Source organism: Megalobrama amblycephala, linkage group LG6 (genome assembly GCF_018812025.1).
Source record: "Megalobrama amblycephala isolate DHTTF-2021 linkage group LG6, ASM1881202v1, whole genome shotgun sequence".
NCBI classification, from domain to species: domain Eukaryota; kingdom Metazoa; phylum Chordata; class Actinopteri; order Cypriniformes; family Xenocyprididae; genus Megalobrama; species Megalobrama amblycephala.
The window spans coordinates 12,518,950-12,535,551 of NC_063049.1; the positions used below are offsets into that span (position 1 = coordinate 12,518,950).

At 35.0% G+C, this 16,602-nt stretch overlaps 2 protein-coding genes across 6 annotated transcripts; both read right to left on the reverse strand.

The window, feature by feature from the left end:
* Positions 1 to 396: 396 nt before the first annotated feature.
* On the reverse strand, positions 397 to 6,419 carry stx19 (syntaxin 19). 2 transcript variants are annotated; one of them, XM_048192952.1, is made up of 2 exons: positions 5,527 to 6,419; positions 397 to 3,073 (listed from the first exon to the last, which is right to left on the reverse strand). In XM_048192952.1, the coding sequence occupies exon 2, from the start codon at positions 3,052 to 3,054 to the stop codon at positions 2,170 to 2,172; it is 885 nt and encodes a 294-aa protein (XP_048048909.1). In that variant the 5' UTR covers positions 3,055 to 3,073; positions 5,527 to 6,419; the 3' UTR covers positions 397 to 2,169. The 2 variants fall into 2 exon arrangements, with proteins under 2 accessions (XP_048048909.1, XP_048048908.1); XM_048192951.1 differs by having other exon boundaries at positions 397 to 3,151; positions 5,527 to 6,416.
* Positions 6,420 to 8,473: 2,054 nt separating this feature from the next.
* Positions 8,474 to 16,600, reverse strand: rsph1 (radial spoke head component 1). 4 transcript variants are annotated; one of them, XM_048192958.1, is made up of 9 exons: positions 16,530 to 16,600; positions 15,831 to 15,887; positions 15,638 to 15,751; positions 15,438 to 15,543; positions 14,597 to 14,687; positions 14,281 to 14,416; positions 14,020 to 14,091; positions 12,126 to 12,243; positions 8,474 to 8,856 (listed from the first exon to the last, which is right to left on the reverse strand). In XM_048192958.1, the coding sequence occupies exons 2-9, from the start codon at positions 15,879 to 15,881 to the stop codon at positions 8,834 to 8,836; spliced, it is 711 nt and encodes a 236-aa protein (XP_048048915.1). In that variant the 5' UTR covers positions 15,882 to 15,887; positions 16,530 to 16,600; the 3' UTR covers positions 8,474 to 8,833. The 4 variants fall into 4 exon arrangements, with proteins under 4 accessions (XP_048048915.1, XP_048048914.1, XP_048048916.1 ...); XM_048192957.1 differs by lacking the exon at positions 16,530 to 16,600 and adding an exon at positions 16,426 to 16,444; XM_048192959.1 differs by lacking the exon at positions 16,530 to 16,600 and having other exon boundaries at positions 12,126 to 12,240; positions 15,831 to 15,991.
* Positions 16,601 to 16,602: the final 2 nt, after the last annotated feature.

A 16,602-nucleotide genomic window follows, 5' to 3' on the forward strand; every position in this document is an offset into this window, starting at 1 on the left:
TTCGATGTTGAAAGAAATTGCCAGTGTTTACACTCCAACTTTTATATCTAATGACCAATTGTGGTTACCCCTATCTGAAATCAATTAGCAATAACGAGTATTCATCATGTGTGGTTAATTTATATGTTCATACAAACACACATTTTATTTCTGTAGTTCTCAAAATCCATATACTGTTTATTGCTGAAATGAAAATATATAGTTTTACCAAATGGTTCAGTGATTAACCATTAAGCTCAGTTGGATTAAATAACAGACAAATGTATTAAACTGAACGAGAAGAGATGCAAATCAAAAGTTTGATAGTAATAGCGTTATGAAAGGCAGTTACTGTGAATGAAACATTCATATAGATGAAACACTTATTTTGTGTAGTGAAAAGGATACTTTCTTATTTTGTGGATTGTACTAACACAATTGAAAATATGCTGCAATGTTTGAAAAAAGTGCACTTTTGATGATCTGTTGTGATATTAGTACTAAGAGTTTTGAAAATTTACCAGTTGGTTGTGAAAATTGCACCAAAGCAATTAAAAAAAACTGTAAATGCATCTGACTAAAGATGACTGAAAATACACATAATCTTTCATGATTCTCTCATGGTTCCCGAAAGACTGGGGGTGGGTGGGTACATTCTTAGTGATAGAAAGACACTGAATGCTTCCCATCTCATTGCATTTCCATGCACACCAACAACTCCCACTGAGAACACTGCTCACTGCACACACCCTCATACCACTAGACCTAAATGTGATATTCGGAAGCTTAGTTAGTAAAAGGACTTTGTTACTAGATCTGATGTTCTATTATGTTCTTTAAAAAGGGAAAATGTGTTCATAAGTGAATTTTATTGTGGACTCCTGTTTTGAAAAGTATTAGTATCATACTATTTATTTATTTACTTATTTGGAATATCAGAATATTGGGATTGAATAGGGCCCTGAAACTTACTGTTTATTATCAAATATACAATCATCAAAAACTTTCTGGGATTTTTTTTTTAAATCAGTAAAAAATATTTCTAGTCATGTTCAGTTCTGTAATATTCCATCAGCTAGAAATAGCTCTTTCTGCATTCAACAAAAATTCTATAAGAAAAAGCAATGCAAACTCATTAGCCAAAAGAAACCTTTTCATATTTCTCTCAATTATCTGAGTAAACACAGTGACATTGTTCTGCTTCAATTGCATTTTTAAATAATATTCTTCAATTTCTGTGCAACACATTTTCCTCTGAAAATACAGACACACCCAGATCCTAGAAATTGTCCCGACACTTGATACCTGCTCTGTTGACTCACCAACATGTCTTCATTATTCACCTCATCAGGAGCCCAACCAGTTTCATTCTAATCAGCTCCAGAGTAACGGCTTATTTACTATGAGCAAATATTAGACTATGCGTGGTATCACATAGATATTTCAAAATGATAACTTGTATTTTATTCTTATTTTTCAAAGAACTATCTCAAAATAAAATCTAAACAAATTCATGTAATCAATTAAATGAAATATAGTTTTAATAAAAATTGCGGGCATTGCGTGTCCAGAAAAGGTGCTGCCACATCACATTACACTTTCAAATCAAGCTTTCTGCAAAATCTGCATGAGGAAATTTTCGGCGTCACGTGAAATTCCAGATCACGTGGATATTCCTATTGGAATTACTTAATTTAGCTCACCGAACAACGGAAAATGTGACCGCACCTTTACACATGGACTTGCAGAAATTTTTCAGTACTGCTTGAAGAATACAGGACATTTTCTAGTTTTATACAGTATAGTCTTAATAATGTTAGCTCAGACAAATGACCTATAAACAATAATACTGAAGGGAACAAATAAAATAAACATCATTTAACTTCTAAAGAGTGGCTTTTTCACAATAATAAAATACAAAATAAATTTACCCTTGATCTTACATAATGTGATATATACATAATACATAATAACTCTTTATATAACCACTTGTATTGCATGTCAACACCCAGCTATAAGTCTTCATTGCTACAGAGCCTTTTTTTAATGTTGTCTAAAAGTGCTTTGTGCCTTTGCTTTTTTTATTTACATCAGACAGAGGTCAATGTTTGCCATTGTATTCGGACACAGTTCTTCCCTTGAGAGCACAGTAAAGAAGAAACTTGCGTTTATTTGCCTAGTCTTGACCTGCTATCTGAACCAAGGACAGCAACAACAGCACAGTCTTCTGAGAGGGTTTTTCTTCTTGTATCTGGCAGCCATTTTGAACTTCTCCTTTGAGACTGATACATAGTCTTGTGTCTTCTCCACATTTGCTTGTATGCTCTCGATCTGGTGCCCTTGCTCTTCCACCAGCATGAACACATCTAGAAAGAGATCTCTGAGGTCCTTCATGTTGCTTTCCAGGTTTAGGAGCTCTTTGTGGCGTTGCTCTATCTCCGAGAGCTGCGTACGTGTGATTTTTGCATCCACTATGATGTTCTCATTGAAGATCTCCCACTTGCCTTGCTCTATCATGTTATCCACCTCCTCTTCGGACACCTCACGGCCTGAAACCTCCAGCTGCCGGATGATAAACTGCTTGCATTTGTCCTGCTTGCTCAGAATCGCGTCATTGTGTTGTCGCATTACTTGCTGGAACTGGCGGAAAAGGGCCGCGTGCTGGGCCTTCTGGATACGGGACGTGGCGGTGTCCGGGCCCAGCTCAGCCTCAGTTCGCTTAGCCTGCTTGGAAAGAGCATCTAGCCTTTTATTCAGGCTCTCGGCTAACAACTTGATGTCTCGCGTCATGCTGCTCTCCTTTTTCATGATGCTGAGACGCCTGATGGTGGCCATAAAGTTTCTCTGCTGCTGGCTGAACTTAATGACTTCCGAGTTCAGCTCCTCAATGCTGTCACGAATGTTCTGTGCCTCCTTCAGGAAGTTCTCCAGGACAGGCTCCGCCTCAAAGATCACGGCCTGCAGGCCTATCAGCGAGGACGGGTCCATGTCCTCCTCCGTGTTGAAGGGGTTGTTGTCCACCATCTTATCGCTGGCCTTCATCCGCTGACGCAGCTCCTCCATGCGGTCCTTCATGACGGCAGAGGCAGAAGACCTTGATGGGGAGCACGTCAGATATTCTTTTAGATTTGAGTGCTGAATGTGTGTAAAATTTTCCTCTGTTTCTCATACCCTGTAAATCACCACAGAAGGCATATTGAGTTAACACACACAACAAACACAAAACATGATTTAAAATGTACTCTTGGGGGGGGTTAGAAGTATATTTTTATATTATCTTTCATACATCAAGTATTCAGTTTTTTTTAAATATGTTAACTATTTTTGAATGCTGCATTTTTTTAATATATTTTATGTAAGGTTTTATTTATGAGTAACAGTTTTTACATTTTGAATTATAAAAATATGTATAGAAATTTTATATCTTTGTGACAGTGTTAACTTAGTATTTATTAGTACTAGCATTATTTATATATTATTATAGTATTTATTCATATTTTGAATTTTAGTTTGTCATTTTAGTACTTCAATTTCAGTTTTAATTTCTAATTTTCATTTACGCTTTTTAAGTTTTGATTTAATATTTATATTTTGTCTTATTTAAACTTTATTTCAATTAATGAAAGCCATTTTTAATAGTTTAGGTTTAATAACAACACTGCTGTGCGATCATGTTTTTCTAGTAAAATCAGATGTCCTAGTTGGCCCTGAAAACAGATTATATTAACCATAAGTAAAGGTCACATTTTTGTCAGATGCTTTTCCATGCATTATGCCTTCAGCTGCAGCTCTTGTGTCGAAGGAAGGATTAAAATTGATTCAAAACCTGTGCAGTATTCCCAGTCCTCATATCACTGCTGCACATTCATCACGATCACTGTAATTTATAATGTCTGTTCTGACACTGTACAGAACATGATATATTAGCATTCACTGGAGTTTGCTTCTAAATAGCTCACTGACTGGCTTGTTTTACGGAAAGTAAGATCCATGACTGCTGATTTTTTTATCCTTGTTGCTGGACTGTGGTTTTGGAAAGTGAGCATAACGCCAAGGGGTGGGTATACCGAACTTGTCTGAGGAAAGTAAAATACAGTACTCCAAATCATGGACTATCCGGTTACTAGAGGGATTTCAAACAGGACAGACTGCAGTTGCATGCGTGTGTGAGAACAGCCCACCCAAGCTCCTTAGGGAGAAAGCTTATGAATATAAGAGTGGCCTTTGTTTTCTGCAGGATATCTGAGGAAGTCACACATTAATTCTACTGCTCAGAACCTACGAATGCATTACAAAACATTCTCTAATCCAGTCTTCAGATCACGTTGGTTTACTGAATATGCTGTATTGGATCAAACGTGCCTCTTTATTCCTTTATTAGAGTCTCTTTGCTTTCTATAAGAACCATCAGTTTATGTTATTCAACATATGTAGATATGCTTCCACCCTTGTCTAACCTCTCCTTTTCAATACTGAATACTATAACAAAGACCATACTAGTTGTCAGACTGTTTACTCCAGTAACATATCTCAGGCCAGGGAATAGCTTAATTTTTTTTTTTTTATTATTCAAATGCTGTATAGACATAGCTATTGAACGTTTCCATCTTTATTTCCCAAGAAAAAGACACAATTACAGATATAGGAGACAGACACAGATCCTGAGATATAGGACTCTAGTCTCCCTTGCATATCATTTACACCAAATAATAGAATATTCAGTTTCTGCCCACATGAAAAAGAAGTGCATGTACTTGTAGTGTACTTCAAATGCTAAAAGGATATTTTTAAAAAAGCTACTTGTAGATAATTTAATATTAATAAAATAAAAGTGTACCTAAAGAGAAGTCACTTTCATGACTGTTTCTTAACACACATTTAAAAAGTGCACTTTTAAAAAGTATTTTCACCCCCAAGTACACTTTTAAATCATGTTTTGATAATGTTTTGTTTTGCTTTAAAGACTTTTGTGCTTTGTACACTTATTTTTTTTTTATGTGTTGACTAACATACTAAAGCATATATACAGTACTTGATTATAATTTTAAATGTAGTGTTATTCAATCATACATTTAATATTTTAAATGTAAATTGCAAGTTAATATAATTAATATAATGTGTAATTACAAATACATTTAAACATGTGGCATTCAAATTTCAATAGAACTGACATTAAAGTATATTTCAGTTTACCATAAATGCTTGGCAGTACTTTTGGCAGTACAATTTATCCATATTTCAAAGACAATACAAGTAATTAAGAAACTGCATATAAATATGTACTTGTGGGTCAGAAAACATTCTTACATTCCACTAATTGCATTTAATATGAATTTAAATTATAATGAATACAAAAACATTACATATATCTTAATATATATATATATATATATATATATATATATATATTCAGCTCTCTCTAGGTCAATGGAAGATAATAATTATAGAGAGAGCTGAATATTTTATATAAGAATATCTTATCTGGATACTGGATATTAATATCATGGTTTCTCCCCTCTAAACTGATAACATAAAGAGAAAAATTACCTCTTATTGCTTTTAATCCCTGGAAGGTTGAATACTGCTTCATTTTAATTTGCCCAGATTTTTTTGTCAACACTTTATTTGGCCACGGACTTGTAAGATCTAAGCCGGATCTATTGAGGCGTTCAGGAAGTCCTTGGAATTTATCAGAGCAGCTCCCAGGGACACAAATATGTGCTAGTGCGAGTTTTCCCTCTGCTCCACTGGTGTCAGTTATGTCTATCAAAGGAAAAAACACAGACTCCTGGGAAATCTGGTCAAGCCAGTTTAAAACCACACCCCCAGTCACAGTTAGAAGTCTGTTTGCCCAATGGAGGGTGAAGCTTGTTAGGCAGAAGTGTGGGTGACGTGATTCAAAAAGGCATTGAAAGAACACATGCAGTGGACCAAGCATTGCCCTCACCCTCAGCACCCTATTGTATACAACACAACAATGAGATCAGGAAGCTTCTTAAATTATTATTGACAAAGTTTTGAAATCCTGGGCTACATAGACGTGCCTATTCTAAAGCCCTCATATTGTATTTCCTAATTATTTCCATTAATTTTAGCACAATCAGGGTTAGTAAAAAGAATGTCATTGGCTGGTGTTGTTACATCATGTTTTGGCATAAGAGGGAGAATTAATGTATGGGTTTGGCAAACCAGTTCTGAAAGTGTTGAAGGACAGCATATAAGCAAACAGTGAGATAACAGTTATTTCTGTTTTTAAATATTTAAATGTTTTAAAGACATATAGTAATGATATATATAGGGCCTACAAATGTATTTAAACATGTAAAGACAGAGTGATTAGTTAAATTGGGTTAAGAGAAATGTTTTTCAGAACTGATACATGATCAGGTCAACAGAATGACTCACATAATGCTTTTGTGTTTGGCCTCAGGCTGATGCAGGAAACGGCAAAGAGGAAACCACACATTAGTGTGACGCACATTAGCGAGCCTCTGTCTTTACTGAAGCTTGTGAATGAAGATGCTGCTTGTAGAATTGTCTACTTTTTTAATCATTATGTTAAATATGTTATGAGATTATTAGAATTGAATTACATTAATTAGAATCTAATGAGAATCACCACCAGAAAATAATGGCAATTACTAAAAAATTAGGTATCTCTACATTATGGCAATAAATTATATATATATATATATATATATATATATATATATATATATATATATATATATATATAATAAAATTGGCAAAAAAAAGAAACGTCCCTTTTTCAGGATTAAAGATAATTCTGTAAAATCCAAATAAGCTTTACAGATCTTTTTTGGAAAGGGTTTAAACAGTGCTTTTTCTTGCTCGTTCAATGAACCATAAACAATTATTGCACATGCACTGGTACAGTCTTTAAGACACTAACAGTTAAGCGGTAGACAATTAATGTCACAGTTCCAATAACTTCGGACACTAAAGAGACCTTTCTATTGACTCTGAAAAACACCTGGAGAAAGATGTTGCTGGGTAGATTACTTACAAATTGTAGTTCGTTACTGATTTGCAAATTACATGACAAAAATCAGTTAGTAATGTAATCCTTTACATTACACATTTCAGGTAATGTAATCTGATTACTTTTATATTACTTTTGACCTAACTAATTTATCGAATTGATTTGAATAGGATAATATTGTACTATATTGATATAAAAATACAAAGAGAAAGAAAATATATTCCATTAAGCTAAGCAGGGTTGAGCCTGGTCAGTACCTGGATGGGAGACCTCCTGGGAAAACTAGGTTGCTGCTGGAAGAAGTGTTAGTGAGGCCAGCAGAGGGTGCTCACCCTGTGGTCTGTGTGGGTTCTAACACCCCAGGATAGTGATATAGTGGGGACACTATATTGTCAAAAAGCAGTCCTTCGGATGAGACGTTTACCCAAGGTTCTGACTCTCTGTGGTCAATTTTAAAATAATAAAAAATATCATAAAAAATCTTTAAAAGACAAAAGACATAGCAATACATGGTTAAATGACTTCCTGAGTGATAATTTAAGTAGCATACATATTATATACATATAATAATACAATGTTGAGAAAAAAAAACTCCTTAAAAGTGAAATGATTTCTGTAAATCCAGTGATAAATTTTGTGGCCTCTCAATTTTCCATGTAATTATAGCCATCTTACTAGTGGCTAGTCTGTGTACAATTTCACAACTTTTGAACAGGATGAAGATGCATACATTTTTCTTATTTTGTTTGAATATCACATTTTTTCATTTAGTACTGCACTTTGGAAACACCAGAAGATATTTGCATGTCTCCCAGAAGACAAATTAAGTACAATTTACCTTGATCTTCAAATTAAAAAAAGTTTACATCCCCGGCTCTTAATTCATTGTGTTTCCTTCTAGAGCATCAGTGAATGTTTGAACCTTTTGTAATACTTGCATATTGAGTCCCTCAGTTGTCATCGGTGTGAAAAAATGGATCTCAAAATCATACAGTCACTGCTGGAAAGGGTTCAAATATGGAAAAGATGCTGGAAAACCAAAGAATGCGCAGGACCTGGAGGATTTTTCTGAAGAACGTTGAGCAGTTTAACTGCTCAGGACAAACAATGGACTCATGAACAACCATCACAAAACAAACAAACATGGATCATCCAGGTAATGACAGTATAAAGAATCAAGGGTATGTAAACTTTTGAGCAGGGTTTTTATGTAAATGCTGATTTGCAAGAAAAACAATCAGATTTCAGGTTTCCGTATGAACAGTGAAATGACGGCAGTCTATCAGCCTGATGCCAAATTATCAGGGATAGAAGTAATGATATGATGATTAAAACTGCCAAGAAATATGTGAATTTAGGTGCTCTTTGAACATGCTTTCAATTGGGAAAGGTTTAAAAGTGATTGTTAACAAGTATCTGAGTCTTCAAAACAGATTAGATACAGATACAAATTTGCTAAATTAAATAAAAAAATAATAAAGGGCTCAGAGGTAAACTTTAGTGCGTTTTAATGAATAACAAATCAGCATAATTGTTCTTAAAAACTAGTCTCAATTACAGGTAATTTTGGGCTGGTTTATTGCGCCCTCTGCTGTTTTTAAAATTACAACACTTTTCAGTTACCAGGGCCTCCAAATAAGGTACACTTACAGTCACACTATACAATAAGGGCTGTTTAATGTTGGTTAATGCATTTTCTAACAATAACTAGCAATGTGCAATACATTTTTTTTTTTTTTTTTTGACAGTATTTTAATTATCCCTAAACATGAGAAGTGACTTTTTTAGATATGTGCAGGTATAATTATCTAGAGGTCATCTGTCTTCTTATCTTTTGGAGGTCTGTCTTTCTCACTCTTCCACCACGGCTTGATCTACAATGGACAGATAAAGCCACTTCAGTTCAAGATGTTTATTGCTGAAATGTCTAAAAATGGTAGAATAGCAGTATATACAGGTGCTATACAGGTGTCATATAATTAGAATATCATCAAAAAGTTGATTTATTTCTCAAATTCCATTCAAAAAGTGAAACTTGTATATTATATTCATTCATTACACACAGACTGATATATTTCAAATGTTTATTTCTTTTAATTTTGATGATTATAACTGACAACTAAGGAAAATCACAAATTCAGTATCTCAGAAAATTAGAATATTACTTAAGACCAATACAAAGAAAGGATTTTTAGAAATATTGGCCAACTGAAAAGTATGAACATGAAAAGTATGAGCATGTACAGCACTCAATACTTAGTTGGGGCTCCTTTTGCCTGAATTACTGCAGCAATGCGGCGTGGCAAGGAGTCGATCAGTCTGTGGCACTGCTCAGGTGTTATGAGAGCCCAGGTTGCTCTGATAGTGGCCTTCAGCTCTTCTGCATTGTTGGGTCTGGCATATCGCATCTTCCTCTTCACAATACCGCATAGATTTTCTATGGGGTTAAGGTCAGGCGAGTTTGCTGGCCAATTAAGAACAGGGATACCATGGTCCTTAAACCAGGTACTGGTAGCACTGTGTGCAGGTGCCAAGTCCTGTTGGAAAATGAAATCTGCAACTCCATAAAGTTGGTCAGCAGCAGTAAGCATGAAGTGCTCTAAACTTCCTGGTATACGGCTGCGTTGACCTTGGACCTCAGAAAACACAGTGGACCAACACCAGCAGATGACATGGCAACCCAAACCATCACTGACTGTGGAATCTTTACACTGGACCTCAAGCAACGTGGATTGTGTGCCTCTCCTCTCTTCCTCCAGACTCTGGGACCCTGATTTCCAAAGGAAATGCTAAATTTACTATCATCAGACAAAATAACTTTGGACCACTCAGCAGCAGTCCAGTCCTTTTTGTCTTTAGCCCAGGCGAGACGCTTCTGACGCTGTCTGTTGTTCAGCTGAAACCCATGTCTTGCATACGTCTGTGCGTAGTGGTTCTTGAAGCACTGACTCCAGCTGCAGTCCACTCTTTGCGAATCTCCCCCACATTTTTGAATGGGTTTTGTTTCACAATTCTCTCCAGGGTGCGGATATCCCTATTGCTTGTACACTTTTTTCTACCACATCTTTTCCTTCCCTTCGCCTCTCTATTAATGTGCTTGGACACAGAGCTGTGTGAACAGCCAGCCTCTTTTGCAATGACCTTTTGTGTCTTGCTCTCCTTGTGCAAGGTGTCAATGGTCAGCTTTTGGACAACTGTCAAGTCAGCAGTCTTCCCCATGATTGTGTAGCCTACAGAACTAGACTGAGAGACCATTTAAAGGCCTTTGCAGGTGTTTTGAGTTAATTAGCTAATTAGAGTGTGGCACCAGGTGTCTTCAATATTGAACCTTTTCACAATATTCTAATTTTCTGAGATACTGAATTTGTGATTTTCCTTAGTTGTCAGTTATAATCATCAAAATTAAAAGAAATAAACATTTGAAATATATCAGTCTGTGTGTAATGAATGAATATAATATACAACTTTCACTTTTTGAATGGAATTAGTGAAATCAACTTTTTGATGATAGTCTAATTATATGACCAGCACCTGTAGGAGTTGTCTTATGACTGATGCACTTCCTTTAAACTAGGATGTACTCTGTATCATTTCTTACACTTACATATTTGTGAATATAATAGGTCAATAATATTAAAAAACCCTTTAAAAGGTGACTACAGTTGCTACATAATAACACACATTACAGTGTTAAGGCCTGTTCACACCAAGGACAATTAGAATGACAAAGGTATAGTTCTAAAAATCTTTCTAAATATAAAAGAATGGCAGTGTACACCACAACTATAATGATAAAAGCACAGAGAAATATCGTTGGAATCACTTTCAGAATGATTATTTTTTCCAGCTGGTGAATGACAAAAACATTGACAGCTAATCAGAATCCATCCTGCTTTGAAGAGTTTGAGCATTTAAAGCACCAGATGACAAAACTGCAGCACATTTAGAATAAACAGATCAATATTGCGTTGGTGTGGATACTAATTTACACTGACCAACCACTTTATTAGGTACTCCTTGCTAGTACTGGGATGGACCCCCTTTTGCCTTAATTTTGGTCCATATTGTCCTGATAGCATCATGCAGTTGCTGCAAATTTGTCGGCTGCACATCCATGATGCGAATCTTACGTTCCACGTGCTCTATTGGACTGAGGTCTGGTGACTGTGGAAGTCATTTCAGTATAGTGAACTTGTCATGTTCAAGAAAACAGTTTGAGATGATTTGAGCTTTGTGACATGATGCGTTATCCTGAAGTAGCCATCAGAAGATGGGTACACTGTGTTCATAAAGGGATTGACATGATCAGCAACAATACTCACATAGGCTGTGGCATTTAAATGATGCTCGATTGGTACTAACGAGCCCAAAGCGCGCCAAGAAAACATCCCTCACACCATTACACCAACAGCAGCCTGAACCATTGATCCAATGCAGGATGGATCCATGCTTTCATGATGTTTACACCAAATTTTGACCCTACCATCTGAATGTCGCAGCAGAAATCAAGACTCAGATGTTTTTCCAATCTTCTATTGTCCAAGTTTGGTGAGCCTGTGCGAATTGTAGCCTCAGTTTCCTGTTCTTAGCTGACAGTGTGATCTTCTGCTGCTGTAGCCCATCTGCTTCAAGGATCGATGTGTTGTGTGTTCAGAGATGCTCTTCTGCTGACCTCGGTTGTAACTGAGTTACTGTTGCCTTTCTATCAGCCTGAACCAGTCTGGTCATTCTCCTCTGACCTCTGGTATCAACAAGGCATTTTCACCCTGGATATTTTCTCTTTTACTGACCATTCTCTGCAAACCCTAGAGATGGTTGTGTGTGAAAATCCCTGTAGATCAGCAGTTTCTGAAATACTCAGACCAGCCCGTCTGGCACCAACAATCATGCCACATTCAAAGTCACTTTAATCATCTTTCTTCTCCATTCTGATGCTCACTTTAAACTTCAATAGATCTGTCTACATGCCTAAATGCACAGAGTTGCTACTATGTAACTGGCTGATTAGATATTTACATAAATGAGCAGTTGAACAGGTGTACCTAATAAAGTGGCTGGTGAGTGCAGTTATCGTTCTGTGAATGGGCCTTTACTGTGTAAATGCAGTCCTACATCAGTATATTTTAACTGGATATGGATGTACCTGAGGTGGCAGAATCCTTCTCATTTGCCCGAACAGAAAGCCCAGTAAGAGCCTTGGGTTTCCACTTCAATGTGGTGGTTATGGCAGGTTCATCTTCCTCTGTATCTCCTTTGTCCTGCTGTCAGAAAATGTCATTATGGTTTCACACAAATTCATTCAAGATAGGCTTATTCTTGTAGGTAGGGTACAACAGAGCTAAAATTAATAATCCCAATTCCCAAAATGTATAGAAAGAAAAAAAAAAAATTATAATTTTTAATTGAACACTTATTCAGCAAAATAATTTGTGTTAAAAGGACTGTTAAAAGAACAAGCATAAATGTTTAAAAAAATACATTTTAAATATAAATCATTTCAGTAATTTTTTTAATAATTTGAATAATTCACTGGATGCCATGAGCTCATGAATAAAAACGTTTGATACTGCATAGAGATAAACAGGTGTTTAGGAAAGTACTGTGGTGGTTTTTGTTGTTTAGTGTTTTGGGGAGAGAATAAAAAAAAGTTTTTTTGCTGTTGCACAAAACATCATGTTTTTATTGTCTTGGTATGCTTTTATATATTCGGTAATCATATTCTGTTTTATTTCATGTTATTTACTTTCATCAACTAAGTGGTTGGCAATTTTTAATAGCATACCAAGCTGTAAAACTTCTGAAACTCCAGTGAACTGCTTCATCCACTCGATGCTCTAAGGGCATTCCACTACTGACTACAGTCTAAGGAAAGTGAAAACTGAAACTGAATGTCAGGATACTTAATTGCATGTTAATTTAGATTAAATGAAAACGTATTATAGCTGAAATTTATATTAAATGCAATTAGCTGAACTTTAGAGTGATTTTTTGACCCACTTAAGTAGAAATGAAGTACATCTTTATGTGTAATTTATAATTACTTCTGTTGTCTTTGAAATATGATTAAAGTGTATTGCCGAATGTACTGACAAGTATTTATGGTAAACTAAAATATACTTTTAATGTAATTTCTATTGAAACTTGTACATCATGTATTTAAATATATTCATTATTACACACTTGTAATGATGAAGTTGCGATTTAGTACATATTAAATATAAATGTAATATCAAATAACACACTACAGTTCAAATTAAAATCAAGTACTTTACATGTGCTTTAATAGTCAACTAATCAAAATAAGTGTACTTCTTGACAAAAGATTATTAAAGCATGATTTAAAATGCACTTTAAAATAAAATATTTAATTTGACATTATTACAAAGTGCACTTTTTTGTGTTAAGAAACATGCATCCAAAATCACATAAGTATGCGAAAAAACAGTATGTGACAAAAAAAGTACCTGTTTGTCCGAATTCACAGTATTCATAAAAGAGTAGGCAAAAAAGTACCCTACTAAAAAGGATGATCTATTACTTCTGGCAAGATGTAATAGGTAATCTGTGTGCATACAACAGACACTTTACTATCCGATGAGGCCACGGGAGAGGATTTGTGAATGTCAGTGAAGTGACGCAACTGACATCATAGGTCACATGACAGTGACAACATGGCGAATGTAGTACATCCATATTACATTCATACTACACACTCTCATACTGTATAGAACATAAATTTTTAGCGCTTGCATAGTAAGTATTTATTAAAAAAAAAACTACTCAAGAGAGTATACTCTCTTTAAGTCCACTTAAATGTCCTCTTATTTCATTAATATTACATTATCTGTAAGTACAGTTTTTTTTTTTTAAATACCAAAAAATTGGAAGCACACTACAAGTTCTCATTCAATATAAAACTGAGAACAAAGTCTGGGGAACATTTTGTATATAGTTTCTGCATATTTTTGTGATCATGCTACCTGAAATACATTCTCATGATATTTAAAGACATCTTGTAAAACATAAAATAGACATACCTGCTCTAGCTGGAGATACTCTCCATGCTGCTCACACCCAATGTCAAACACATACTTCCCTGTACCAGAGGGCTAGAAAATAACAATTACAAGGCAACAACTTGTAAGAAATAAGTGATCACTGTGTAAGAGAAGAGCAACATAGTTGCATTTTATTATCATATGTAGCACAGTTCCATACTGCAGCCCAATTTGAACATATCTACAAACCATTTTCTACTACCCACCAGCTCAGAACCACAAATGTAGAGTATTACTTACATTATTATTGACAAAGTTGCCCTTATATCTGTGGTTCAAATGGATAAGCTCCCCGGCTGACTCCATTTTACCCATGATCCACCTGCCCATGTACTGAGAACCTGTGTCATGATGTGTGTATGTACCCTGCCCATGTCTAAGAGAAAAAAAAGACAGATAGGTACTTACATTTATTAATAAGCATGATTTGCCATTCATTTTTAATTGAACTGAAGACATTATGAATACTATTACAACTAATATTAATAGATTATACAGATTACTCTATTAGATCAGTGAAAAATAAAGTTAAAATTATGAGCTGTATTTGAAATACCTTTGATGGTGCAGCCATTCACCATCATATGTGTCTCCATTGGGGTATGTGTAAACACCATGACCCTGTCGCTGGTCATCCACCCAGCTTCCTGAGGAAGAGGAAGAAATATCACATGTGAACACTAGTTTACACTCTATGCTATATATAAATCGATTAATCGTGATTAATCGCATCTAACATAAAAGTTTGTGAATATACAGTATGTGTATATACACACACACACACACACACACACACACACACACACACACGTATATATATATATATATATATATATATATATATATATATGTGTGTGTGTGTGTGTGTGTGTGCGTGTTTGTGTATGTATAAATAACAGACACACACACACACACAGATATATATAGAGAGATATAGATATAGATATATTTACAGTAGTTTTAATAGTTTCAATTGATTTGACATCACTAAAATATATACTATTCTTCTTTGTTAATTCATGTTTGTTTACAATAAATGAACTAATGTTCATTCACACAACTTGTAATGTTAAAAATATTAGTATGTAATGAACATTAACAGATTAATAAGTACTGTAAAAGCTGTTATTTTAGTATTAAAAATATATTTTACAAATATTTCTAAATAGTTTTCATTTATTTTTAGTTCAGTTTTAGTTTTATTAGTTGCTAATTTTAGTACTTAAGCTGTATTTCAATTTAAAAAATAATAGTTTTAGTTTCTAATTATTTTTTTAACAATAACAACTCAGTCTGAACTGTGTAAAGGATCATTGTTAGTTCATGATGTTAATCTTGACCTAAATCACATATACTATACTGATGTATTTGAGATAATATAGACAATGTAGATTTACCTTCATATTTGGAGCCATCTGGGTAATAAAATAAGCCTTGTCCGTGTTTTAAATTCATGTACCATTCTCCAATGTATCTGGCCCCATTCTTGAACTTATATGTCCCCTAATATACAGACAACACAAGGTTTATCATATGTTTTGTTTATGAGCGGTAACAGAAACTGCATAATAACAAAGTGTTTTGTGAGCAAAATGACCTGGCCAGATCTCTTGCCGTTTTCATATGCTCCTTGGTAAGTGTCTCCATTAGGCAGGACAGCTTTGCCCTGTCCATGTCTCTCTCCAGCTTCATTTCTGTCTCCCTCATACTCCTTCAACACAAAGGTATTACTGTCATCTCTCTACTGTGAACACACTGCGAACTGAACAGAAACTTTGACAGTGACTCACCCCCAGAGAGCCATGCTCGTCGTCAAACTCTTCAGAGCCAACGTCTGACATGATGAACTGGAGTTTAATGAACAGATAAAAGGGAACAATCCCAAAAGGAAAAGCTTCAGTTCAAGGATGTTTACTGTTGCCATAGCAATACCGCGTCAGACAAACACATGCGCAAAGTGACTTTCACTTCAAGAACGCTCACGCTTGCTTTAAAAACACTTTTTCAGAATAAAATTTTATTTTTATGTTAATATATGCGCTATTCGTCAAAATTTGTATACAATTGTGCCTTCTTTTTTTTTTTACAAAACTTTTTTCATTGCTGTTTTAAAAAGCTATGTTTAGTGAATGTTTTTTATTTTAATTTTTGTTGTAAACAAAATGTAGTATTCAGAATGTAGAATTGTTAGTTATTATAATTATTACTGTTATCTAAACATACGTATAGGCCTATTTACTGTTTGTAAACATTCGGGATGCGCGCGCATCGTGGTTGCAGAAAACCCGGGAGTGATAACCAGTACGACTAGAGAGTTACGACGAAGCGGTTCAAAGTAGCTTCACCCAGCGATAAGCACTGTTATTTCAAAAAAATTAACATTACCGAGTGGGATACAGCTTACGGATCCGTTTGCCATAGCACCTTGTCAGTGGTTAAATGATGAAACGAAATGGCCAAGCATCCAGTGGCCAGAGATATATATTTACCTGATTGACACCTCAAGTCAATATATTACACATACATTATTGCGTGACTTTTATTTTGACAGCAGTGTAGCCC

Bases quoted from the DNA above. Each gene is read 5' to 3' on its own strand.
- stx19 (XM_048192952.1), bottom strand. From the start codon at position 3,054: ATGAAGGACCGCATGGAGGAGCTGCGTCAGCGGATGAAGGCCAGCGAT.
- rsph1 (XM_048192958.1), bottom strand. From the start codon at position 15,881: ATGTCAGACGTTGGCTCTGAAGAGTTTGACGACGAGCATGGCTCTCTG. The intron at 14,688-15,437 runs GTAAATCTACAT...CCTCTTCCTCAG, and splicing joins AGATGGCTCCAAATATGAAG to GAAGCTGGGTGGATGACCAG. The intron at 14,417-14,596 runs GTATTTCAAATA...TTTTTCTCTTAG, and splicing joins GAATGGCTGCACCATCAAAG to ACATGGGCAGGGTACATACA.